General features: G+C 41.3%; 1 protein-coding gene across 1 annotated transcript in view; it reads left to right on the forward strand.

Annotated features, from left to right (window-relative positions):
• TAOK2 (TAO kinase 2) overlaps positions 1 to 27,089 on the forward strand; it is a 131,981-nt gene extending 104,892 nt beyond the window's left edge. Inside the window, exon 20 of the mRNA XM_070944577.1 lies at positions 22,808 to 27,089. Coding sequence (XP_070800678.1) covers positions 22,808 to 23,314 — 507 coding nt within the window. The 3' untranslated portion in view covers positions 23,315 to 27,089. The remainder of the gene's footprint in view (positions 1 to 22,807) is intronic.
• Positions 27,090 to 27,632: the final 543 nt, after the last annotated feature.

Consider the following 27,632-nt stretch of genomic DNA (forward strand, 5'->3'; position numbering starts at 1 on the left):
CTGTGGCAGCACCTGCCCTCTGGAACGATTTGCCCCCAGAGATACGGAGGATATCAGATCTCCGGGCTTTTCGCCGCGCCCTAAAAACTTTTCCATCAAGCAGGGCTGGCGTGAACCCCCCCCCCCTCGTTTTTGAGATATTAGATTTTTAATTGTTTAATGGGTTTTAGTCGTAAGGTTCTTAATTTTCGGCCAAAGGGTATAATTCTTTTAAATTTTTAAATTTTGTATTGGATGTTTTTTACTTGGCTGTGCACCACCCTGAGTCCACCAGGAGAAGGGCGGTATACAAATTTAAATAAAATAAAATAAATAAATAAATAAACCTGGCGGCTGTTATTAAATTCAAAACCAACTTAGTCTCTATTACAGTACAATCTGTGACTATTCCCAACAAAAAAAACTGGTGTAAATTTAATTTTTTTCCTTAAAATATTTTGAATAATCCACCATATTTTAATCCAAAAGGCCTTAATTTTTTTACATGTCCACCATATATGAAAATATGTAGCATCTTCACACTCACATCGCCAACACTTGGGTTGTAAATTTGGATACATGCAAGCTAGTTTTTTTGGGTCTAAATGCCATCTATAAAACATTTTGTAAAAGTTTTCTCTTAAGTTTTGAGCTTGTGTGAATCTTACATTTCTAACCCATATCTTTTCCCATGTATCCAACATTATTGGTTCACCTATGTTTTGTGCCCATTTTATCATACAATCCTTGACTAGCTCTGTTTCCGAATCTATTTCCACTAATACATTATACAACCTTTTAATATGCATTTGACCTTTATCTCTTATTTGCTTTATCAAATTCTCATCCTGCTGCATAATACCAGTTTTTTGATCCTCTCTCCATCTGGCCTGCAGCTGACCATATTGAAACCAAGTCTTAATAATTCCTTCTTCTCTTAATTGCTCCATAGATTTTAATTGTAATCTAACTCCTTCCTTATAAAGGAGTTCCTTATACAGTCAGGTCCAGAAATATTGGGACATCGACACAATTCTAACATCTTTGGCTCTATACACCACCACAATGGAGTTGGAATGAAACAAACACAATGTGCTTTAACTGCAGACTGTCAGCTTTAATTTAAGGGTATGTACATCCAACTCAGGTGAACGGTGTAGGACTTACAGCAGTTTGTATATGTGCCTCCCACTTGTTAAGGGACCAAAAGTAATGGGACAGAATAATAATCATAAATCAAACTTTCCCTTCTTAATACTTGGTTGCAAATCCTTTGCAGTCAATCACAGCCTGAAGTCTGGAACGCATAGACATCACCAGACGCTGGGTTTCATCCCTGGTGATGCTCTGCCAGGCCTCTACTCAACTGTCTTCAGTTCCTGCTTGTTCTTGGGGCATTTTCCCTTCAGTTTTGTCTTCAGCAAGTGAAATGCATGCTCAATGGGATTCAGGTCAGGTGATTGACTTGGCCATTGCATAACATTCCACTTCTGTCCGTTCAAAAACTCTTTGGTTGCTTTTGCAGTATGCTTTGGGTCATTGTCCATCTGCACTGTGAAGCGTTGTCCAATGAGTTCTGCAGCATTTGGCTGAATGTGAGCAGATAATATTGCCCGAAACACTTCAGAATTCATCCTGCTGCTTTTGTCAGCAGTCACATCATCAATAAATACAAGAGAACCAGTTCCATTGGCAGCCATACATGCCCACGCCATGACACTACCACCACCATGCTTCCCTGATGAGGTGGTATGCTTAGGATCATGAGCAGTTCCTTTCCTTCTCCATACTCTTCTCTTCCCATCACTCTGGTACAAGTTGATCTTGGTCTCATCTGTCCATAAGATCTTGTTCCAGAACTGTGAAGGCTTTGTTAGATGTTGTTTGGCAAACTCTAATCTGGCCTTCCTGTTTTTGAGGCTCACCAATGGTTTACATCTTGTGGTGAACCCTCTGTATTCACTCTGATGAAGTCTTCTCTTGATTGTTGACTTTGACACACATACACCTACCTCCTGGAGAGTGTTCTTGATCTGGCCAACTGTTGTGAAGGGTGTTTTCTTCACCAGGGAAAGAATTCTTCGGTCATCCACCACACTTGTTTTCCGTGGTGCATTCCTTCTTTTTGAGAATGTTTCAAACAGTTGTTTTGGCCACACCTAATGTTCTTGCTATCTCTCTGATGGGTTTGTTTTGTTTCTTCAGCCTAATGATGGCTTGCTTCACTGATAGTGACAGCTCTTTGGATCTCATCTTGAGAGTTGACAGCAACAGATTCCAAATGCAAATAGCACACTTGAAATGAACTCTGGGCCTTTTATCTGCACATTGTAATTGGGGTAATGAGGGAATATCACACACCTGGCCATGGAACAGCTGAGAAGCCAATTGTCCCATTACTTTTGGTCCCTTAACAAGTGGGAGGCACATATACAAACTGCTGTAAGTCCTACACCGTTCACCTGAGTTGGATGTACATACCCTCAAATAAAAGCTGACAGTCTGCAGTTAACACACATTGTGTTTGTTTCATTCCAACTCCATTGTGGTGGTGTATAGAGCCAAAGATGTTAGAATTGTGTCGATGTCCCAATATTTCTGGACCTGACTGTATGTAAACTTATCTTGCTTTTGCTCCAAATTTATATTCTCTATCGCGTGTCTGGGTACTGTCCATATTGGTAACATATCCTTTAGTTTATATTTATACTTTTTCCAGACACGCAGTAGAGCATTTCTTAATATATGACTTTTAAAAGTCTTATCTACTTTCTTGTCATACAATAGGTAAGCATGCCAGCCGTAGACCAGACCGTATCCTTCAATATTCAGTATCTCTTCCTCCGTTAAATTTATCCAATCTGTAATTGCTGAGAGGGTAGCAGCTTCATAATACAGTCTTAGATTGGGCATTTTAAGACCACCTCTTTCTCAGGTGTCTTGCATTATCTTTTGATTAACTCGTGGTTTCTTCCCTGCCCACACAAACTTGTTTATGCCCTTCTGCCATTCCTTCAAATTTTCATCTTTTTTAAGTATAGGTATCATTTGAAAAAGAAATAAGAATCTTGGTAAGATATTCATTTTTACAGCGGCTATCCTACCCAGCAAAGACAGTTGCAATTTCTTCCAATTTTCCATCTCTTTCTGTATTTTTTGCCATAACGGTTCATAATTATGTTGATATAATTTCATATTTGCAGTCATCATATAAACCCCTAAATATTTAACCTTCTTAACTATTTCAAATCCTGTTAACCTTTCTATCTCTTCTTTCTGGCTTCTGTCCATGTTTTTAGCTATTATCTTTGTTTTAGCTGTATTTATTTTAAAACCAGATACTTGTCCATATGAGCAGATTATATCCATCAAGGCTGTAATCGATTGTACCGGTTGGGCTAAGGTAACCACCAGGTCATCCGCAAATGCTCGTAACTTATATTCATGCCGTCTAATTCTGATTCCCTTTATTATATCAGTCCCACATATTTTATTTAATAAAATTTCCAGCGTCAAAATAAACAATAATGGAGACAAGGGACAGCCTTGCCTTGTTCCTTTTTCTATATTAAAATTATCTGTTAAACCACCATTGATTATTATTTGCGCTGTTTGTTTTCGATATATTGCCTTAATAGATTGTATAAAATGTTCTCCAAATTGCATCCTTTCTATTAGTTTTAATAAGAATTGCAGTTCAATCTGTCAAAAGCTTTTTCAGCATCCAGAAAAACTAGCACTGCGGGGACCTGGTTGTTCCTTCCCAAATACTCTAATAAGTTAACAATTTGCCTTACATTACTTTTCATTTGTCTTCCATTTATAAAACCAGTTTGATCATGATGAATCATTTGCTGCATAACTGTCATTAATCTGTTTGCTAAAATTTTAGCAAAAATCTTATAGTCTATATTTAAAAGTGAAATCGGCCTATAGTTTTTAGGGTCTGTATAGTCTTGCCCATCTTTTGGGATCAGCGATATAAATGCTGTCTTCCAAGTTGGAGGTACCTCTCCTCCCTGTTGTATATTATTGAATAATTCCTTCAGTGGTTCCACCATTTCCTCCTGTAAACTTATAATAAATAGCTGTCAAACCATCCGTTCCAGGAGCTTTACCCACTTTCAACTGCTTAATTGCAAACATAATTTCCTCGGAAGTTATCAGTTGATTTAAGCTATCCCTCTGCTCTTTTGAAGTTATACAAATATTCTCTTTTTGCAGATATCTATCTATATCTATATCTTGAATTTTATCACCAGTATACAGCCTTGAATAAAACTCTTAAAAAGGCTTTTTTAATCAATTCTTGCTCATAAACCTCCTTACCCTTGTATTTTATTTTCTCTATTGTCCTTACTTTCTGCTTTTTCCTTAACAAATATGCCAACCACCTACCTGGTTTATTGGCATTACAAAAAGTATTATGTTTTGCATATTGTAAGTTGGTTGCCACTTGATCTGCTATTAACATATTAAACTGACCCTTCAGTAAATTAATTGCCTCTTTAATTTTCTTATCTGTTGGGTTGGCTATTAAAGCCCGTTCCTGTTTATTAATCTCCTCTTCTAATTCTTTTCTTTTTGCCCCGTTTCTTTCTATGTTTATTATTCAAATATATCAAAATTCCTCGCATGTAGGCTTTACTTGCGTCCCATACCATTTCCATAGATGTACCCTTTTGCATATTCATAACAAAAAACTCTTTCATAAATTTTTTACACTCTTTTACATTTTCTTCGTATCTAAACAGATTATCATTTAACCTCCAGGACCTCCTAGGCCCTTTCCCATACTCCAATTCCATCCAGACTGGACTATGGTCTGTCAATGTTCTTGAACAGATCTTCGTGTTCTTCACCCTAGATAATAAATCATTAGTAATTAATATAAAATCAATCCTTGAAAAAGATTGATGTCTATCCGAAAAAAAAGTAAAATCTTTTTCTTCTGGGTTTCTTTCGCGCCAAATGTCCCTCAACTCCCAGTCGTCCATCATCTCCCAGAACAATTTGGGCAATTTTGCTCTTGTTAAAACATTTTGTTTAGGTCCCTTCTTATCTTTTTTTATGTCCAAAACACCATTCCAATCTCCCAATAGGATACAAGTTTTATATCTCCATTGTGTCAACTTTGAGTGTAGTAAATTATAAAAATGTTCTTGTTGTTGGTTCGGGGCATATACTCCAATTACAAGCGTTTTTTCTCCTTTTATTAAAAGTTCAATCGCTAAGAATCTTCCTTGATCATCCGCTTCAACTAATTTTGCAATTAAGTCTCTTTTCACATATATAACTATACCATTTTTCTTCTCTGATGCTGCTGCAACATAATGTATACCTAATCTTGCATTTGTCAAATATTTTTGATCTTGTATCCTAATATGAGTCTCTTGTAAACAAATTACATCATTCTTAAATTGTTTAAGATAGTGAAATATTTTCCTTCTCTTCTGTGGAGAATTCAAACGGTTGACATTCCAAGTCAAAAATCTAGTTCCCATCTCTGGGCCTCTGAAGCGTCTGGAGCAATTTTTGATGGTCTTGCCTCATTTGACCTTTAGGTCTTGCTCCCCCCACAGCTTCTGTTCTGGTAGTTTCTTGGGTTGCTATCTGCAGTAGTTGTTGTTGTTGTTGCTGTCTTAATTCTTCTTTACGCTTAGCTGTTGCTGCTCTGGTCTGTCTTTGATCCTTCGGTTCTTCAAAAATATCAATTAACTCCACATCTTGAACAGCCATCTGAATTTGTAGTGGTTCTTCTTGGCCAGTCAAAACTCCCCCCTGAACCACTGTCAGTAGCTCTTCTCTCTCTCCTTCCAGTACTTCCTTCTTTCTTTTTCCTTCTGGTGATTTGGGTGTCCCAGCCTTTAATACGTTGATATAAAAATCTCTTGCTTTCCATATTGTATTAAGCCGATATCTCTCTCCAAAATACGTCACCACTAAACCGGCTGGGACCTCCCATCTGTACTGTAATTGACGTTTTTTCAGCTCATCCACCAGAAAAGCATACTCCCTTCTCGCTCTCAGCATCTTGGGGGGGATTTCTTTCATTGTCATCACCTCCTGGCCTTCAACCTGAAGCTTGTTTTTAAAAGTAGCCTGTAAAATTTCATTGCGTACTCTCCTTGTAGTAAAATATATTACAATGTCTCTTGGTAAGCGTTTCTGTCTAGCCACCCAAGAATTGACACGATATACCTTGTCAATCTGCCAGCCCAGCTCAGTTTTCGTCTCCCCCAGCAACTGTGCCAATGCCTCTGACATCATTTCTTTCAAGTTCTCTTGTTTATTCTCCTTCACCCCTCTAAATCTTAAAGCAAATTCCATATCTCGGTATTGTAACATCGTTACATCATCTTCAGCTCTCTCAAGTTTGCTGTGAGTCTCTCCTAATTTTTTGTCCAAAATTTCTGTAGATTGCTTAATTTCTTCAACTTTATCATCCACCATTTCAATGTCACCTGCCAAACATTTAAATGCCAATAGAATATCATCTCTAATCTGCTGGTTCCGAATTAAAATCTCATCTGAAACAGCCTGTATTTTTTGATTAGTTTCATTAATTTTTTCATTGGTTTCATTAATTTTTTCATTAATCACAGTAGCAATTTTATTTTGTGTAGCTTGTAGGGCTTCTTGTATCATCTCAAACGTTAAAGTCTGTGGGTCTGTTAGAGGGGCAGAGGCTTGCAATCTAGGGGTATGAGCTGGGGAGCTTCCAGCACTCCCAGTTCCTTTAATAGGAACAATCTTTACAGATTTTGAGGCCATTTTCAGTTTAAATTAATCGTTATATTTTATTCAGAAGCCAAAAAGAAAAGTTCATCAAAGTCCAAAAATTTTCCCAATCGTAAATTAACGTTTAAAATCCTCCTCCTCTAAGCACAGCAATTCTTTCCAGGCAAGAGGCTGCCAGGGAAACGAAACTTTCTGTAACTTTCCCTTTCTCCGCCCCTCCCTTTCAGGTTTCAATCGCCATTTTGATGCAAATTGCTAACTTGTTACTTCCGAAGGAGGCAATAAACTTTGGAGTTAAGTGTGAATACTTGCAGTCTGACTTCTCCTGGCTTGTTCTGCCTGCAGCAATTAAAGATGTTAAAAATCCCTCATTTGTTGTCAGCAGAAATGGTCGCGGCTTCTAGCCCGCTAATTAGCGGAGTCTTCCCAGGTCCGGAGCAGATTGGCAGGCTTCTAGGGAGCCCTCGCCCTTCGCGCCCCAGGATTTCTCCTAAGGCACTTGGGGGGCTCTACCTCTGCCTGCCGGCTCTTCTCTCTCCCCTTTGCCCGGGGAGAGGGTTTTCAAGCCCCAGACAGCTGTTTTTTGGCTGTGCTGGGCCTTTTATGAGACCGGGGATCGGATGCCCACGGAGGGACATCAGCGAAGTCCTGCGGAGCCACCCGGAAGTCAAGGGTGTTGGATTTCACAGCCGGCCAAGGTGGTTAGTTGGAGAATGTGATTTGTGACATGGCCAGGGAGGAGGGGAGAGACAGGGTCATAGGGGAACGTAAATCTACGTGGGATTAGTTCTAACTGCATCTGAATATTGCCGAAATGGTGCTCCTAATAAATGACTGTATTTCTTTTGAAGTTTGGCTCATGGCTCATGAATTAATTAGGCAATCTTTCGGAAACTTCACAGGAGTCTTACAAACAATGAAGGACTCACTGCTGGAGGATTCTGGTATGAGCAGGTCATATTGGAGTGAAGCCATGTTGACTGCTAATTATTTAATTAATAGGCTGTGGAGTTCATCTATTAATGATAACTCCATATGCAGTGTTATATGGGAGAAAGCCATCTCTGGCACATTTAAGGGTGTTTGGATGCGATGCACGGGTGCATATTCCAAAAGCAATTAGAAGAAAAGGTCAACCAAAGGCGAGAAAGCTCAGGTTTACAGGCTATGAGCCTGGCTCAAAGAGCTATCGCTTTAGCGATGGGAGCAAAAGAATAGTGATTTCCAAGTCTGCTAGTTTTGCAGAGCAAAATTGGAACAGAATTGATGCAAATTTTTGGAATGATACACTTAGTGATGGTGATCCACTTAGTGACAGTAACTCACTTAGTGATGGTAACTCACTTAGTGACGGTGTCAGTGTTCAGGGAGGAGAGGCTGAAAGATATGAAACAAGAGAGGGTTGAAACACAGCAGCAGTCAATGCCACGCAGGTCCGAGCGATGGAACAAGGGGATTCCACCTGATAGGTATTCTGCTAGTAAAGTAAAGGTGTGTAATGTGTGGCATGAGCCAAGGAACTATAAGGAAGTTTTGGCATTACCTAAAATTGAACAAGTAAAGTGGAAAGAAGCCATGGACAAGGAAATGAAATCCATGGATGACCATAAAGTGTTCACATCTATGACTTTGCCACAGGGTTGCAAAGCCATAGGATGTAAATGGGTATACAAAAAGTACTACCCAATAATGAGGTCCAATATAAAGCAAGGTTAGTGGCACAAGGTTTTTCACAGATGAAAAATGTGCACTATGATGAGGTATTCATGCCTACAGTAAAGAATGAAAGCATAAGGCTGGCACTAGCGTTGGCAGCGGCACGTGGCCATAAAATTTGGCATTTTGACATAACCACTGCATTCCTCAATGCAGAATTAGAGGAAGAAAATAAAGTTGCTTTACTGCTGCACCAACGCAATTGCATTGGATGGGTGTAAAAAGGATTCTCAGGTATTTGAAGGGAACTGTGAATTTGGGTCTTCAAATACAGGTCTCTGAAGAATTAAAATTGAAATGTTATGTTGACAGTGATTATGCCAATTATATAAAAAACAAAGTCCAATTCTGGGATTGTGGTATTGTTTGGAGGGGCTTTAATTGGTTGGAAGTCCAGAAAGCAAACAACTGTAGCCATTTCTACTGCGGAGGCAGAATTTATTACTTTGTCTGAACTTTGTTCAAAAGTAACTTGGTACGTACAGCTGTTACAGGATTTAAATGTAAATGAAGCTGTAAGGGTGTATGAGGATAATGCTGCCTGCATTAAAATGGCAACATGTGACAGAGTAAAAAATAGAAGCAAGCATGTGGCCATTAATTATTGTAATGTAAGATAAGCCATCAAATGTAAATTAATTAGCTTGCTTCACTGTTCTTCAGAGGACAATCTGGCAGACATAATGACCAAGCCATTGGGTGGAGTGCACCATGGGAAGAATATTAAGTTGTTTGGTTTTATGTCTATTCCAGTCATGAAGGGAGGAGTGTCAGTGTATAAGAGTTCATGAGTTGGAATAGGCATAGCAACAAGGTCAGCCAATGGGGGCTGTTTGGTGGTTCAGACAGCTAGGAGTCTGGGCGTGGCTTAGCTCAACTGTTCTGTATATAGGAGAAGTCTTGTCTCTGCCTGTGTTTGTACCTACTTACAATCTCTTCTCTCTGGAAAAACCAGCATGGGTATTGTATATTTGCCTTATGTGTTATTATATATATAAAGAAGTTTTGAATCCTGCTGAATTGTCTGATTGTGTGTGCTGCAACAAACTGACAGGTTATGGGCCCAGAGCACAAAGAAAGACTGAACTATAATTAAGCTAAGGGACTGCCTGTGTTAATAGAGAAACACAAGACAGAGAAGGCTTGCAGGATGGCTGTTGTTGAATTCAAGAAGAGCTCTCTGCCTCGATTGGGACAGAAAAATTATATTATTTGGGCTGCAAAGATGGAGTGTTTCCTGAAGGCTAAGGACCTCTGAGATATTGTTGTTAATCCACCCCAGGGGCCATTAGCAGCTGCAGATCAGAGGCAGCATGATAAGGCACTGGCCTACATCATCTTGAGTTTAGAAGATGAACAATTTATCAATGTGGCTAATTTAACAACAGCAGAGGAAGTCTGGCTGAAGTTGAGAAGTGTGCATGTGAGTGTGTCAGCATGCAATATTGTGCAATTATCAAGAAAATTATACAGAGCCCGGCTTGAACCACATGATTCTGTGGAGCAGCATTTTGTAGTTTTGAATTCTGCTGAATTGTCTGATTGTGTGTGCTGCAACAAACTGTGACAGTTTTAGGCAAGGCCTGAACCACAAAGGACTTTCTGATATCCCTTTTTGACCTCACACTGACATTCCTGATTTCTTTTTTTGGCCTTTTGATGTCGCTGTCCCCACCTGGCAGCTGAAAACAGAACCTTCTTCCTTGAGCTCTGACATCAGACTCTGTCTCCTGCAAGAAGTTATCCATTGCTAATCCATAATCACTTCAGAGGCCCTGCATGAATCAGCACTCTTAATTACTTGTAGTGTAAATAATTTCACTTTCCAGGCTGTAGTTTGGGGTGAGCTGTTCTGGGCTTTGTGAACGATGTTCTCCTTGAACTACATTCCAGAACAGAAAAATCACAATGGTTGAATGGTGTTTACATTTATCGTAGTGTACAGGTAATTCCTTTTGAAAAGTTGGGAAGTGTGGGCTTGATCAGTTTTCTCTAAAGTATGTGCAAAAATAAAGAACGAAAACCACTTTTTTTCTGGAAGTCCACAATCTCTCTTTATTCTTTGCTTTTTAAGGTGTTGGCTATTCATAGTCATTTGGAGTTGGGCAGCTTCTAAATTTAATAAACTAAGTAGAAAACATTCTATTTATTCAGGAGAAAGACTGCATAGGATGGTAGCTCCAGGTTTCTGGCAGTGGCCAACTATCAGGGTGTTGAAGACTAATATAGGGAAAAAAGTGTTTTATGAAGTTTGCTCCTGTTGGGTGTGAGGATGGTTTCTTCAGTGGGAATTCATGAAGGAGAAGAAGGTTTAACAACATTCTGATGGCATCATATCAGTAATGCTTTGTTAATTGGCTTCCTGGAGGGATCTGTTTGGTCACTTGAGAAAGGCTACTGGATTCTCCTGGATTTTTTTTTTTTTATTGAAAAAGTTTTACAAATACAAATTTTCCCATTCCCCCCCTTTCCCTCCCTAACCCTCCCTAGCCCTCCCCTCCTCCCATGACTTCCCCAAGGTCAAATCCAAATCCAAATCATATTATATCATACTTTACCGCCCATCTATTCTGCCCCCTGTGTACTATACATTTCTACATGACATTGAACTATTCTACCCCCTATATACTATACATTTCTACACAACCTTCAACTAAAAGCTATCTGGTACGTCCTAGTTTGATATTTATTCTGCACATAATCTATCCATTTCTTCCATTCCCATACATAAGTCTCTTGAGTCCAGTCTTTTAAGTATGTTGATATCTTTGCCATTTCTGCAAAACTGGCCACCTTCAAAGTCCATTCTTCAATAGTAGGCATAACATCCCTTTTCCAATATTGACCAATCAGTAATCTAGCTGCTGTCACCATATACAATATCAATTTTGTTTCACCCATTGAAAAGTCCTTAACTATGCCCAATAAAAACAGTTGAGGAGAAAATTGGAGTTTTTTCTTCAAAACATTTTGCATAACCCACCAAATTTTTATCCAGAAAGCCTTCACTTTCTTGCAAGTCCACCATATATGATAATATGTAGCATCTAAACAATCACATCTCCAACATTTTGGTTGAACATTAGGATACATGCATGACAATTTCTTAGGATCTAGATGCCACTTATAAAACATTTTATAAAAATTTTCCCTCAAATTCTGTGACTGCATAAATTTAACATTCTGAACCCATATTTTTTCCCACGTTTCCATCATAACTGGTTCTGCAAAGTTTTGCGCCCATTTTATCATACAATCTTTAACCAATTCATTTTCTGAGTCTCTTTCTAACAAAACGTTATAAACCCTCTTGATATGCATTGGGCCTTTCTCTTTTATCTGTCTTACCAATTCTTCTTCATGCAACATTAAACCAGTTTTTTGATCTTCTCTCCATCTCAGTTGAAGTTGATTATACTGTAACCAAGTTATATTAATCCCTTCTTCCAACAGTGTATTTAATGTCTTTAGTTGCCATCTGCCCCCATCCATAAAAAGAACTTCTTTGTATAAAAACCCCCTGAGTGACTTTATGTTTGTATTCTGTATATGACTAAGATCCAACCACAACGGTATTTTATAATCCCATTTGAACCGATGCTTCTTCCATACTCTCATCAAGGAGTTTCTAAGTATATGGCTATTGAATACTTTATCCACTTTATTTTCATAGAATAAATATGCATGCCAACCAAGTTCAAGATCATAACTCTATATTCAATATTCCAGTCTTTGTCCTTCCAAACCAATCACTTGCTTGTGTCAACGCTGCTGCTTCATAGTACAGTCGTAGGTTTGGAAGTTTAAGGCCACCCCTTTCACGAACATCTTGCATAATTTTCAATTTAACTCTTGGCTTTTTCTCATTCCAAACAAACTTATTCACTCCTTTTTGCCATTCTGTCAGCTGTTTATCACTTTTAAGCACCAGAATCATTTGAAACAAAAATAAAAATCTAGGTAGGACATTCATTTTCACTGCTGCTATTCTTCCAAGTAAGGACAGCTGCAGTTTTTTCCAGGTTTCCATATCCTTTTGTACCTTTCGCCACAACACCTCATAGTTATTTTGGAACAGTTTTATATTTGAATCTGCAACTTGGACTCCTAGATATCTCACCTTTGGTACTATTTCAAAGCCTGCCTTCCTTTCAAGTTCCTTCTTTTGATCTTCGGTCATATTTTTAACTATCATCTTGGTTTTTTTCTGATTCAGTCTAAATCCTGATACCATACCATATTCTTCTATAATGTCTTTCATCTGAATTATTGATTCCATCGGCCGTGTTAGGGTAACAACCAGATCGTCTGCAAATGCCCTTGTTCTGTAATCCTCTTGCCTTATAACTATTCCATTCAAAGTACTCGAGTCCCGTATTGTGTTCAACAAGACTTCTAGAGTTAAGATAAACAACAACGGGGATAACGGACAACCTTGTCTTGTGCCTTTTTCTATACTGAAGTTTGTAGTTAAGCTTCCATTAATAATAATTTGTGCTGTTTGCTCTTGATAAATTGCTGAAACCGCCTGCACAAACTGATCCCCAAAGTCCATCTTTCTTAAAGTCTTTAACAGAAAGTTCCAGTTCACTCTATCAAAGGCCTTCTCCGCATCCAAAAACACCAGCACTGCAGAGATCTGTTTATTCTTCTCAAGATATTCCAATAAGTCTATAATTTGCCTCACATTATCCTTCATGTATCTGCCTTCTATAAATCCTGCTTGATCATGTTGAATCACCTCTTAAATAACTGGCATTAATCTGTTGGCTAATCCTTTTGCAAAAATTTTGTAATCCGTATTCAGGAGAGATATTGGTCTAAAATTTTCCGGTTTTGTAGAACCTGCTTCCTCTTTTGGTATCAATGAAACAAAAGCTGCTTTCCATGAGGGGGGTATTTTTCCCCCTTGTTGTATGCTACAAAATAAGTCTTTAAGATGTTCAATCATTTCTGCTTGTAAAGTTTTATAATACACCGCAGTTAAACCATCCGTTCCTGGAGCTTTAGCTGTTTTCAGTTGTTTAATAGCAACAATAATCTCCTCAGCTGTTATTGGTAGACTCGTTCTTTTCTTTTGATCACTAGAAATTTTCATAACTGTCCTTTCTTCTAGATATTTATTTATAAATTCATTCTGTATATCATCTTTGGCATATAGTTTAGTATAATAATCTAAGAAGGCTTCTTTGATTAGTCTTTGTTGAAAAACTTCCTTCCCTCCATACTCAATACTGCCAATAGTCCGAGTACTCTGTTGTTTCCTCAGTGTGTAAGCCAACCACCTGCCCAGTTTATTAGCGTTGCAAAATGTATTATGTTTCGCAAATTGTAAATTTGCTTGTTCCGCTGTGAGCATTTGAAATTGATCTTTCAAAAGTTTTATAATTCCTTGTAATTTTTCATCTGTTGGATTTTTTATGAGTAACTGTTCTTTTTTCTTTATCTCTCCTTCCAATTCTAATCTTTTTCTTTGTCGATTTGATTTATGTTTAGAATTCATATAGATCAGTACCCCCCGCATATATGCCTTGCTCGCATCCCAAACAATTTCAATAGGGGTACCCTTATTCAAATTCATTTCAAAAAAATTCCTTCATTTGTTTTTTGAGTTCATTTACATTCTTTTCATATCTAAACAAGTTTTCATTTACTCTCCACGATCTTCTCTCATTCTTTCCCATTTCTATTTCTATCCATACCGGGCTATGGTCAGTTAAAGTCCTCGGAAATATCTTTGTTTTCTTTGTTTTTAAAAGTAAATCAGCCGTAAGTAGGATAAAATCAATCCTAGAGAAGGATCTATGTCTGTCTGAGAAAAAAGTAAAGTCCAATTCTTTTGGGTTATGCACTCTCCATATATCTTTCAATTCCAAATCTTCTTTCATATCAAAAAAGATCTGTGGTAATTTAACACATGACTTTGCCAAACTCTTTTTATCTTTTTTAAGATCTATTACTCCATTCCAATCTCTCATAAGTAAAATAGATCTATAGTCCCATTGTAATATTTTAGAATACAATATTTTATAGAAATTTTCTTGTTGCTGATTAGGAGCATAAATTCCAATCACCAAAATTGGACCATTATATGTATAAAGTTCAATTGCTATATATCTTCCACAGTCATCTGCTTCTATAGTTTTAGCTGGCAATCTTTTATTTATATAAATCACTACACCATTCTTTTTCTCCGAATTTGAGGCTATGAACTGTGCTCCTAATCTAGAATTTATCAAATATTTTTGATCTTGTATTCTAATATGAGTTTCTTGTAGACAAATAACATCATTATTAAATTGTCTCAGATAATGAAATATTTTCCTTCTTTTCTGTGGTGAGTTCAATCCATTCACATTCCAGGATAAAAACTTAATTGTCATTTGTAGTCTCCTGAAGCGTTAAGAGCATTTGCTGAAGTTTCTGTTCCAGACTGGTAGTCTTCAGCTTAGCTCCTCCCATAGCTTCGGATTTTTGTGTTTTACCATTGACTCCCTTCTTATCTTGTGGTGGCTTAGACCTCTGCTGTTGTTGTTTCTCTAAAATTTGTTTATAAGCTGCTCGAGTTATACGCTGGTCTTTAGCTTTATACGACATCAACTCGAGATCCACTGCCACTTCTCTTGTATTTTTGGGTGGTCCACCTATAACCTCTAAAAGGAAGATCCAGCAACAGTTCATCCAGAAAACCCCCTGTTGCTCCTTGAGTTTCCATTGCCTCCACCTCCATCTGTTTCCGCTGCTCTTCAAGCTCTTGTTCAAATTGCTTCTCTTTATCACCCTCCTCTATACCTAACACTGAGGATGTGCGTGGAAATGTTGCGCCAGTTTTAAAAACATTGAAGTAAAATTCTTCCGCTTTTTCAACAGTATTTAATCGATATCTCTCTCCTTGATACTTCAATATTATGCCAACTGGAGCATCCCATCTGAATGGAATTTGTTGTTTCTTCAATTCAGTTACCAAAAATCCAAAATCCTTTCTATCTCTTAGCATCTTAGGCGGCAACTCTTTGTAAATCCCAATCTCCTTTCCATCCACTTGAATAGTAGAAACAAAAGACTTTTGCAAGATATCATTTCTTATTCTTCTATCTGTAAAGTAGATCACCACATCTCTAGGCAATTGCCTTTCCCTTGCCACCCAAGAATTCACTCTATAGACCTTGTCCATCTTGCACAAAATCTCCTCAGAATTAACCTTTAGCATCACAGCCAGGGCATCAGCACAAACCCTTCTCAAGTCCTCTCTGTTGTTTTCTTTTATTCCTCTCAGTCTTACAGCAAACTCCATGAATCTAAATTGCATCATTGTCACTTCATTTTCAATCCTTTGCGTTTTATTGTCAACATTAGAGATTTTATAATCAGCTTCCTTCATTTTAGATTCTACTTCTGAACTAAGTTCTCCCACTTTTTTATCAATCTGGACAACTACTTCTGACAAGCCAGTCACAACTGTCAGTATGTCACGCTTCATCTTGTCATACTTTTCTTGAACCACCTCCTTAATTTCCTGTTGAGATTTTTCAAATTTCTGGTCCAAAACTTCATTTTGATTCATCAGAGCCGCAGCAATAAATTCCTTCAAATCTTTAAAACCAGTCTCCTGTGCTTGGCTCTGAGTCTGCAAACTTAATAGCTGCTCTTGTGACTTGTGAGTGGGGAAAACCCCCCCCCCTGCAGTTTTAGTGGCTGGCTTTGTCTGCTTTGAAGCCATTCTGCCATGCAATCTAACTCTTTCTAAGAAGGAAGTCTTCCCTCCCTTTTCACCACAGAGTCCTCTCAAAAATTTCCCCAGCTTTAATCAAATCTCTAAGGGAGAAGGAACAGATCAGAATCACTTTAAAAAGAACTTTTCCCTTTTCTTCTAGCCAGCGCTGTTGCTTTAGATACTTTGTAACGTATTAAAACTCTCAGGCAAATCCACTTTCACTTTCAGCTTTTTTCCTCGCTGAAGCCGGACACCATTTTAGCAAACTTTCACTTTTTCTCCATTCTTAAATTCAATCACAGGGCTAATACAAATACTTGCAGTTTTGAGTTTCAAGTCCAGATTCTACCCTGTTTATTTTTAATAATTCTCTTGGCTTTCGCTGGTTATGTTGGTCGCATCGTCTGGCTCTGCTGGATGCAGAGTTGTCCCCGGAGTCCGGAGCCTCGGCGAGCTGGATAGGGAGCCTCACCCTGCTTCCTCCCCAGAAGCAAATAAGACAATCTGGGGGCTTCGCAGGGGGCTCTACCTGGTCTCGCCGGCTCTCCTCACGTTTCCTCAGGAACACGGAGTTTTTCAAGCCACCTCTCAGCTGTAGAGGCGGCTCTTTACGGACGGCGGGGCTGGTGGTCTTGAGGATTCTGATTCTCCTGGATTTTTAATCTGACTTAGCAGATCTGTTATGCTTTGAGCCATAAAGTGCCTCTTCTTGCCTGTGAAGTCACTCGATAACATTTGTCCTTCCTCGTCTTTGTTTTCCATGGAAAGTAGAGAGGGAATAACAATAGTATACAGGTAGTCCTCAATTTATGACCACAATTGAGCCCAATCAAGACCAGAATTTCCATTGCTAAGCAAGGCAGTTATTAAGTATGTCACGTGTGATCTTTATAACTTTTTTTTGCCAGGGTTGTGAAACAAATCATTGCAGTTGTTAAGTATATCACACAGTTAAGAAAATCCGGCTCCCCCCCCCTTGACTTTGCTTGTTGGAAGCCAGCTGGGAAGGTTGCAAATGGTGATCATGTGATTTTGGGATGCTGCAAACATCATAAATACATGCTGGTTGTTAAGCGCCCAAATTTTGATCACATGACCGTGGGGATGCTGCAGTATAGGTAGTCTTCAACTTACAACCACAATTGAGCCCCAAATTTATGTTGCTAAGTGAGAAATTTGTTAGTTGGGTTTTGCCCCATTTTATGATTTTTCTCACCACATTTGTTAAATGAATCACTGCAGTTGTTAAATGAGTAACATGGTTGTTAAATGAATCCGGTTTCCTCATTGACTCTGCTTGTCAGAAGGTGGCAAAAAGGGGATCACATGAACCCGGGACACTACAACAGTCATAAATGTGAGTCAGTTGTCAAACAGCCAAATGTAGATCACGTGACCATGGGGATGCTGCAATGGTCATAAGTGGTGGGATTCAGCCGGTTCGCACTGGTTCAGCTGAACTGGTAGCTAACGTGCAGTTCAGCGAATCGACTGAATAGCGTGGCTCGCCATGCCATCCCCTCCCAGCCACTCCTCGCCTGGCCTGAGAAGGTAAGGCTGACAGCGGAGGGAGATCTGCTTTGGGTCTGCCACGCTCAGGCGAAGGGCTGCCTCGGGGGGACATGGTGAGGCTCGGACACCTTTCGGGCCCGGCTCTTGGCTTCCACGGGGCCTCCGGGGAGGAGGCCCAAGAGAAAGCACCTGGTCCGGGCACACAGACCTCCACGATGGAGCCCTTCCCAGGGAGCAAAGCCTTGGATGACATGATCCGTCCCAAAGGCCTCGAGGGGCTCCAGAGTTTCCATGTGCCTCCACCGACCCGAGCACCCTGCCCTTCAGATTCCAACAGGGTCAGCACCCGGCAGCAGCACTGCTGGCGGGTGGGCGGATGTCCCGGGCTGCACACACCTCACTGCAGCGGAGCAGCACCCTCCGCCGCAGCGTGGTGCTCTCCCCCAAGGGTCACTTGCCCACCCACCAGGTGGGCTGGCCCAGAAGCGGTGCGTCCCCCCATCACGGGCTGGATGCGGGACCCGAGGCAGAGGGTTGGGCAAGCAGGCGGCAGCCATCTGGAGGCCTGCGGAAGCCAAGAGCCAGGCCCGAAAGGCGGCCAAGCCTTGCCGTTTCCCCCTCGATGCGGCCTCCCCTGCTGTCGGCCTTACCTTTGCGGGCAGATGCGGTGAGCACAGCAGTGTGAGCCCCACTGGCTGGAAGGTAAGGCTGGCGGTGGGGAAGGGAGACCCGCTAGGAGCACCACCGCCAGGCACTGGCCCCATTGGGATCTGAAGGGCAGGGCGCTCGGGCCATCGGAGGTGCATGGAAACTCTGGAGCCCCTCGAGGCCTTCGGGACGGATCAGGTCGTCCAAGGCTTTGCTCCCCGGGAAGGGCTCTGTCGTGGAGGTGTTGTGCCAGATTTGAGGTATGGCTGACAAAAAGACACGGAGGACCAGAGATTCCCTTTTAGATTACACATTTATTCAGGTGAACAAAGACGGGCCCCTCTAAAAGAGAGGAAGCCCTGAATACACAGATATTCTCATATTTATACTTTTCTTACACTCCAGCCAGCTGAGCTGGCATACAAGAGATACAGGAATCACCCAGAAAGGCTGGCAAACATTAGATAAGGTATCAAGATGTTGTTAGCACAGATGGAGGTTATTTAAGGACATTGTGTGGTTCTTGGTGTTTCAGGACATTGGGTGTTTCACTGGGGACTTTCTAGAGCCCTGCAGGTACCCAGAGATAAGGGTACCGTCTGTACATACCCACCCTCCAAGTCTTCCCCAGAATAGGGGTCAATGGTGGGCTGTGTGTCTGGACCAGGCACTTTCTTTCGAGCCTCCCGCCTCAGAAGGAGCGGCGGGAGGAGGAGGTGTGTGGCGGGGAAGGCTGCCTGCAGTTCTTGCAGCCAGAGCCGGGATGTCTACAAACCTGCAAGTATGTGTGAGGTCTTTTGCCTTGAGCAAAAGTTTGAACTGTAAGACCTCCAAGGTACCTTCTTCTAGCCTATGATTCTAAAGGCTCCAAGACAAGTGAATTTGCTTAAATTGAGTGTGTGTGTGAGTGTGAGTGTGAGAGAGAGAGATGTGGCTTCTTGGGGGTGCATTTTGGAGAAGTGTCAAGAGAAATGCTAAAAGGGCAATCATTTTGGGATTAAATGCCAAATGAAATTGGGTCTTCAGGATAAGGAGACATGAAGAACTTTCAACTGCAGGTTTCTAAAAATATATTAAAATGAATGTCTGGAGGTTGCTCTTTAACTCATTAGTCCAGAGGGAGCAAAAGAGATAAGGGTCCCAATGAAATTTTATAAATGTATGTAAATAAGGCTCAGATTAGCTAGGTGCAGGAGGAGAAAAACTGCCCACTTCACAGAAAACCATTTCTTTTTCGGACAAGTTTCTCAACCTTTTGAAATGAGAGTGGAAGAGAAATAACGCTGGCACTCTAGAAAGGGACACTTGTCCTAATAAACAGGGAGGATGTTTGTCTCATTCAAACGTGGGCTTCTAAAAACCATTCAGAGCAGTTGGAGGGTATTGCAAGGTATCCCATGTGCAAAACGAGAAGAGCCCAAATCTGTGACGGCAGAATAGAAGATTCTTGGAAGAGAAATTTTATATTCCAAAACCTTGTGTTCCTAAGTTATTATGCACAAAGTTTCGCGTTTCTCATACCTTTCCTTCCAGAGATATAAAAAGCCAAACTTTACCCTTTTTTCAAGCCACAGTAATTTTTGGCCAACTTTGCTCCCAATTATCTAAATGGAGATTGCTCATGAGAATGTTTTTATTATTTTGTTTAATAGAGCACAACAAGTTGTACAGGATGGCAAAGTTTTGTTTCTCTCAACAAAATATTGCCGGAGATATGTCTCAAATTTGCTGAAACCTCAGAGTCATACTGTAGAAGGCTGCGGTATGGGGTCACACAAATGACTATATCTCCGCAAGTATTGCATCAGCACACGTAACACTTTACCAATGTTCATTGGGGACGTGTGTACATATTCACACCAAATTTCATTGAAATCTGTGATGGTTGAGTAGGGAGCCCCAGACCACTTTATTTTATTTTATTTTATTTATTTTATTAAATTTCTATACCGCCCTTCTCCCGAAGGACTCAGGGCGGTGAACAGCCACGAGATAAAACACATAAATACAAAAAATTTAAAATGAATTAAAAACGAATTAAATAATTTGGCTGAATTTAAAATACCCCATAATTTAAAACAAATTAAAATTTACATTTAAAAAATTTAAAAAATTTACATTTAAAAAGGGGAGAAGATTTAGGCCAGGCCAGTTTGATGGAATAGGAAAGTCTTAAGCGCGCAACGGAAGGTGCACAGATCCGGGATCCTCCGTATCTCCGGGGGGAGCTCGTTCCAGATCGTAGGTGCCCCCACAGAGAAGGATTTCCCCCTAGGGGCCGCCAGTCGACATTGTTTGGCTGACGGCACCTGGAGGAGCCCCTCTCTATGGGAGCGTACTGGCCGGTGGGAGGCTATTGGTGGTAGCAGGCGGTCCCGTAGATAACCAGGTCCTAAGCCATGGAGCGCTTTAAAGGTGATAACCAGAACCTTGAAGCTCACTCGGAAGACCACCGGGAGCCAGTGCAGCTCGCGCAGGAGAGGTGTTACATGGGAACTCCACGTTGCTCCCATAACCACCCGCGCGGCCGCACTCTGCGCCAGTTGGAGCCTCCGAGTGCACCTCAAGGGGAGCCCCATGTAGAGAGCGTTACAATAGTCCAGACGAGAGGTGACGAGGGCGTGAGTGACTGTGTGTAGAGAGTCCCGATCTAGAAAGGGACGCAACTGGCGGATCAGGCCAACCTGATGAAAAATCCTCCCGGTCACGGCTGTCATTCCACTTGACATGGAATGACTCTCCAAACAAATGGTTGCAAGTCGAGCACTACCTGTATCACTGCTTTGAGTAAGAAAAACTCTGTGGAATTTTAGGGTTTTCTTCTTTTATTTTCTGTTCTTCAGTTGTAGCTGTGTACTTCTACAGCTATTTAAATGAAGTTGCTTCTCTCCTTCTGCTTCCAACCATTTTCAATTTTTCTATTCTGGATTTAGAACTTAAATGAATCAGAGACATTCATGGTTCAGTTTTTGTGTGGTTCTGAATAACAGGAGACATACACCTCCTGTTCCCTACTAGGCAAGCTGATTTCAGCTGTGGCAGCAAAACAATACTGAACTGTGCTTTCATAAAGCACTGAATTCCTTTTTTTAACATAGAAAAATAGTTGGAAATAAGCATTATTCCGAGCGCTCCAATTACATGCTCTTCCTGTCTTTGTAAAAGTACCCTCATGGGATCAGACTGTGATGCACCTGAGACTCTAGCATGACAAAAGCATTTATTTCACTTTTAATTCCTTAATTCCTGGGGAATTTGCATTCCTAAGAAACTTGCAAAATCTATTACAAATGGGGTTGCTTTGTTCTAAAGGGGGGTTTTTATATTTAGGGGTTTTTTTTAATTAATCTGAGCTAAAAGTCCTATTGTCAGGGTATGTATATTTAATAGCTGTAAACTGATAGAAGGTTGTAAACTGAGGCAACTGTAAGCTGATGCAATGGGAATGAGGCAGCAGGGTCACTGCCACTTTAAGAAGCTGGGTAAGAAGCTGTCTATATAAGGGAAGCCATTAGAGGGCATCTCCCTTCTCATGTTCTCTCTCATTGTGTATCTCATTGCTCTCCTTGTGTCAGTAGCTGTATGATAAGGTATTTACCACGTATAAGTTTGTATATATTTAGCTGTAGATAAAACCACTGTTAATTATCTAAAGGCTCTGTACTGTGTTTTGCTCCTGGGTTTATCTCATAATACTAGTCACGCTGCCTAAACTCTGGCACCTATCTCCTTTATCTTTCGTGGTTCTTTAGGTTCAGCTATGAAGTTGCAGGCATCTGATTGAAACAGTGAGGATCTGAGTACAGATGATGAAATATGTCCTATCCCATGTGCCTCTTTTGGGGACAAGGAATCTCTGTTATCTCTAATTTAGGGCAGATGTGTTGAGTACTAGGTCTCGGTTTCTCATTTAAGCAATTCACCCAACTTAATGTATATCTTAAAGAGGGTTGTTACTGAATCCAATTTGTAATAATGGCACAGGTAGTTCTCGACTTACAACAACCGAGCCCAAAATTTTTCTTGCTAAGGAAAGTGAGTTTTGCCCCATTTTATGACCTTTTTCCCCAGTTGTTAAGTGAATCATTGCAGTCAAGTGACTAATGCAGTCATTAAGTGAACCCAGCTTCTCCCAATGACTTTGTCAGAAGCCAGTTGGGAAGGTTACAAATGGTGATTACAGTATATGACCCCAGGATGGTGCAACTGTCATAAATACAAGCCAGTTGCCAAATGCCCAAATTTTGATCACATTACCATGGGCATGCTGCAACAGTCATTAAGTGTGAAAACCACTCAGGTCACTTTTTTCAGATCCGCTGTAATGGTCACTAAACAAATGGTGGTAAATTGAAGACTATCTGCAGCGTATCCTTGTTGGCTACCAAGTGAGACAAAAGGGCTGCTTCTCACCACTGCTCTGATATCCAAGCAAGTGTGTTTGTGGATTCTTGCACTTGAAGTCACGGTGCATTTTTTTCCCCTTTCCTTGTCCAGATCGAAGAGGAGATGTTGGCCTTGCAGAATGAACGCTCCGATCGCATCCGCAGCCTCTTGGAGCGCCAGGCCCGGGAGATAGAAGCCTTCGACTCTGAAAGTATGCGTCTGGGATTCAGCAATATGGCGCTCACAGGCATTCCAGCTGAAGCCTTCAACCAAGGCTACACGGCCCCTCCTCAGCCCTGGCCCTCTCGCCCGGTTCCCCGCAGTGGCTCCCATTGGAGCCACGGGGTTCAGAATACAGCTGGTGCTCCTCACGCATGGAGGCAGCCTCCCATGCTTGCCCCGCCTCCTTCAGCCTGGCTTCATCCCCCTTCCTCATCTCCCTCCTCCTCTTCCTCCTCCTCCTTGGCTCCTGGCGGCCGCTCCAATGTGGTCATGCTGAGAAACAGCCCCCAACCACTGCGGCGCACAGCTTCTGGCGGCCAGTCGGACCAGGGCATCAGCCGTTCAGCAAGCATCACTTCTCACATCCTCAATGGGTCACATTTTTCCTACTCGTGAAGCGATTGGTAGAGAACAGGGAGACTTGGCTGGAGGCAAATGGTGGATTGGCTGGTGAAAAAGGGAGGGAGGCGGGGCATGTTATCCGGGGGTCGATAAGTTAAAAAAAACAAAAATGGAAGACACTGTGAAACTGGACCACAGTGGAAGGCTCTTGGTCATCATCAGTAGCCTTTGAGTTGTCAATCACCAGGACAAGGTTGGACTGTGAGATGGAAGGTTGAATTCTTGTCCTCTGGAGCATAGCTGGTGCCTCCTCAGAGTGTGGTTTCCTATCCCCCACCAAATGGATAGAGACATCGAAGCTGTGAACATGATGTTGGCAGTCTATTCTTCTGTCCCTGACGGCTGCCAGTTGCTCCCCCAGCGTCGCCACAATCTGTAGATGAAGACAGACCAAGAATAGTGTCCCGGCAGTGTGATCTCTTCAGGGTGTGGCTGAATAATCTCTTCTCTTGAGAAGAGAGGGGGAAAAAAGAAAAGAAAAACACTTCCACAATACAACAAATCCGAATTTTTAATTGTGCACTGTGGCTTGTTTGTGGGTGTAATTGGAGCTGCTGCAGCTAGAAACCCTGCTTCTTCCTCTCCAAGGCCAGGGGTTCCTTGAAGTCAGCTTGGCTAGTGAGAGGAATGGACAGGCCTTTGAACTGGAGAGAATCCTGGATTTGCATTGATGGTGGGGCTAATCTGCATGCTTAGAAATTTTCAGAGTGACAGTGAAGAACTTTGCATCCTGGGCATAGACACTGGCTTTTGTTCCTGCCCAAATTCACAGACAGGAGGAGATGACAGAATTTAATCTGCTTTCTGTGTACCTTCCTTAACTTTAGCCCAAGGACGGGAGAGGGAAATGTATAGGACAGGCTACTCTGGGCTCTAAAATCTGCATTGCCTTCTCTTTCTCAATCAGGAGCCTACTCCAGCTCTAGAGACTCTCTTGGCATCATGCTGGTCCCACATGATGGGGAGAATAAATGGGTTTTCAACTCTTTTTATCCCGATCATGATCCGAACGTAGATATTAATCAGTGCCCTCCATCCACAACCCCAATGTCTGTTTTGAGATGTGGCCCTAAGCCCACCCTAGTCCGGGGATCATCTGTTAACAGTCAACCCTTAAGCTTATAAACATTGCCTTTCTTCCCTCACTCTCCTCTCTCCAACAATTCTTGTAACAAGGGGCTTTGGACTGGAGCTCTCCCCAAACACGCACATATAGCACATTTAGTTTCCTGATCACAATCTAGATCTCTGGAAGAGATTTAGCTTAGTGCTTATGCAACTAACCTTTATATGAAATTACCTCCTCTGAGTTGCTTTAGATGCAGTTTGCCCACCTTATAATTTTCAAGCCTTTTTGTCTTTTCCACATTTGTCACAGTCTTGGCACCTTCCGTTGCTCATGTTAGCCTCTTCCAATCTGCAGCTCTGCAGACCTGGGTTCATATTTGCATGTAAGAGATTTGGTTGCAGAGTTCAGGGAGCCAGCTGAATTGAGTACTTTACTTGGTTGGCTCAGATTGTACACAGTGCCATTGTCATCTCATTTCTTCTTGTGTTCCTACACATTCTCCTTCTCAAGCCATACATCCATTCTGTAAATTACAGAATAACCCAGTATGATCAAACCTCAAGGCTGTCTATCCAGGGTTTGAGATCAGGAACCACTTGACTTAATAAGTGATGTTGAAGGCCAGCTATCTCTACTCTGGGCTTAAAAAACAGGGCCTCCCTTTCCGCTGAAAGGCAGATTAATTAACCTAAGAACAATCAGGTTGAGACTGAAGTGGTCCCATCAGCCGATCGAAAGGTTTCCAAAATCGTGTATCTTTCTTATTTTGTGGATTTACCTGAACTTCCTTGGTGCTCCATCCAAAAGAAAGTCTGAAATCAGTATTGTGAAAGGGTGTGCATTTGACAGGAATTAGAGAACTAAAACCCAGTTTCTTTTCATGAGAGCAAATTAATCTGGCAATGAGGGTCACTTGGGATTCTCTCTTCCTGTCCCCTTCCCCACTAAAATCTAGAAACCGTAACAGTCTTCACCAACCTGATGTTCCCCAGATAAGTTGGACTGCAACTTCCATCACCCCCAGCCAGGACCGCTAAAAAGAATTGTAGCTCAACCTCTCTAGAGGACATCAGGATTGGCAAGACTGTTGTAGGAAGAAGATTTTTGCAGTTCTTGCAAAATGAAGCGTGGGGGTCATGTTCATTCACAACACTGAAGTGTTCAAATTTTAAACAATAGTGTACAGTGGGTGATACTGGTGTCTGCCCCAGGAGAAAGTCCTTCTCTTCTAGCAGTTAATCCATCAGAAAGGAATGCCAGGGTCCTATCCGGTGACAGCAGACGTGATGGGAAAGCTGGTGGCGAACTCTCCTCTTTTAAATTGCAAGTGGGAGAATTCTGAGGAAATTAAAATGCCCATTGGAAAACTAGATGTCAGATGGCCTCTGAGATAGAACTTCTGAGACACTAGTTTTGTATGCTTTACAATTATTTTCCCTGTTGGGAGGGGGGCATCTAAACTAGGTTGACTCTGACCAGTTATTAAAGTGAGCAGAAGTGAGGATTTCACCAGCTCCCATCTGCTATTTATGTAAATAAGGCTCAGATTAGCTAGGTGCAGGAGGAGAAAAACTGCCCACTTCACAGAAAACCATTTCTTTTTCAGACAAGTTTCTCAACCTTTTGAAATGGGAGTGGAAGAGAAATAACGCTGGCACCCTAGAAAGGGACACTTGTCCTAATAAACAGGGAGGATGTTTGTCTCATTCAAACATGGGCTTCTAAAAACCATTCAGAGCAGTTGGAGGGTATTGCAAGGTATCCCATGTGCAAAACGAGAAGAGCCCAAATCTGTGACGGCAGAATAGAAGATTCTTGGAAGAGCCAAACAGTCCATCTCTTCCTCCTGTTAAAAACATTCACACTCATGAGGTTTTGCTGTTCTTGCACAAGAAACTGAAATTACCCCCGCCCCGCAGTGCAAGGCAGCTGAAGCACATCTCCCCTCTCCCCCTCTAACCAAATGTAACAATTCTCAAATCCCCCACCCTTTTTCTTTTTCCAAATCTCCACAGTGCTCCTTCCCCCAACACAATTCTTGGGCCCAAAGTTTGCCTCCACTGTCAACTTGTGTGGTAGATTTTTCCCAGTACCCTCTCCCAGATTTGGCAAGTCCATTTTCTACTTGAATCAGGCCCCCTTTGTTTAAGAGGGGAGGGTGGGAAGGAAAAGGAGGGGATCTTTGATGACTTCAAGATGTTCATTTAGTGATTTCTTTCTCCTGTCTGCCTGGGACTGAGAAATGGGGTTACAGGAAGGGATACAGCTGGAGGGGCTTGCTGTATTATTATAGAACTTATGTTTCTTTAAAAAAAATTTTTTTTCTGTTTTTGGTGCCATAACTTTCCCCATGTACAGTTTTCCTCTTCCTGTTTTTGTTTGTTTGTGCTGCCCCGCCCATCCCCTTTTCTTTTCCTGTCTCCCTCTGTGTGGGTGATTAAAAACTAATGTATGTGTATGTATGTCTTTTTATATGTATGAAGAAAAATGTTGCAGGAAAACTTAGACATATGTGTCCTATGGAATGTATTAGAAAATAAAACACTTTTTTAAAAAAAAAAGAACGGGGAGGGGTGGGGAAGCTTGAATCTTACACAGGAGAGCAAACGTGGAAGGAGAACACAAAGGTGGAATTGGTTGCTCTCTAGAAGGCTACCAATGGGAGAGGCTTTGGGCAGGGTGATAAATCTTTTAATAAAAATGTTGAATATTTAAAATAAGAGTGTCTTGTCTTTTTTCTTGGGGAGGGGTGAAGAACTCCAGGGTTAAAGCAAGTTTCTTCATCACAAGATGCTAAAACTCAGATATCTGTGGGTTGCTTGGTGCTCTCTGAGCTTGGCTGTTTTCTTGCAGACCCAACAATCACCCAACTAGATAACATCATGAATGCTAGAAGGGAGTGGGGTTTGCTCTCAAACCCTTCTAGCACTGATAATGTTACCTAGTTAGGTGATGAAACGTCTGCAAGAAAAGACCCAAACTTGGAGAGCTCCAAGGAACCCACAGTTCAACCCTGAACTACAAATATACTCTACTATTGGTACTCAGAAATCTAACAGCAGCACATTTCAACTGCCCTTCCTTGTACAGCTCTCAGCCCTAAAAGGTTTCTGTCCTAGCTTGAAAGCATGAGCTTGTTTCCTTTCTAAAGTACGTTTTCTGACTCACAGCATCCTGGAACTGCTGCATCTCTGCAGATCTGTCCTGTGTGGCAGTTTGCAAAAGTTCGGTCCTCTTGCTTTA

The sequence above is a fragment of the Pituophis catenifer genome, unplaced genomic scaffold, assembly GCF_029215685.1.
Source record: "Pituophis catenifer annectens isolate HBS135680 unplaced genomic scaffold, rPitCat1.0.hap2 SCAF_5, whole genome shotgun sequence".
Taxonomy (NCBI): Eukaryota; Metazoa; Chordata; class Lepidosauria; order Squamata; family Colubridae; genus Pituophis; species Pituophis catenifer.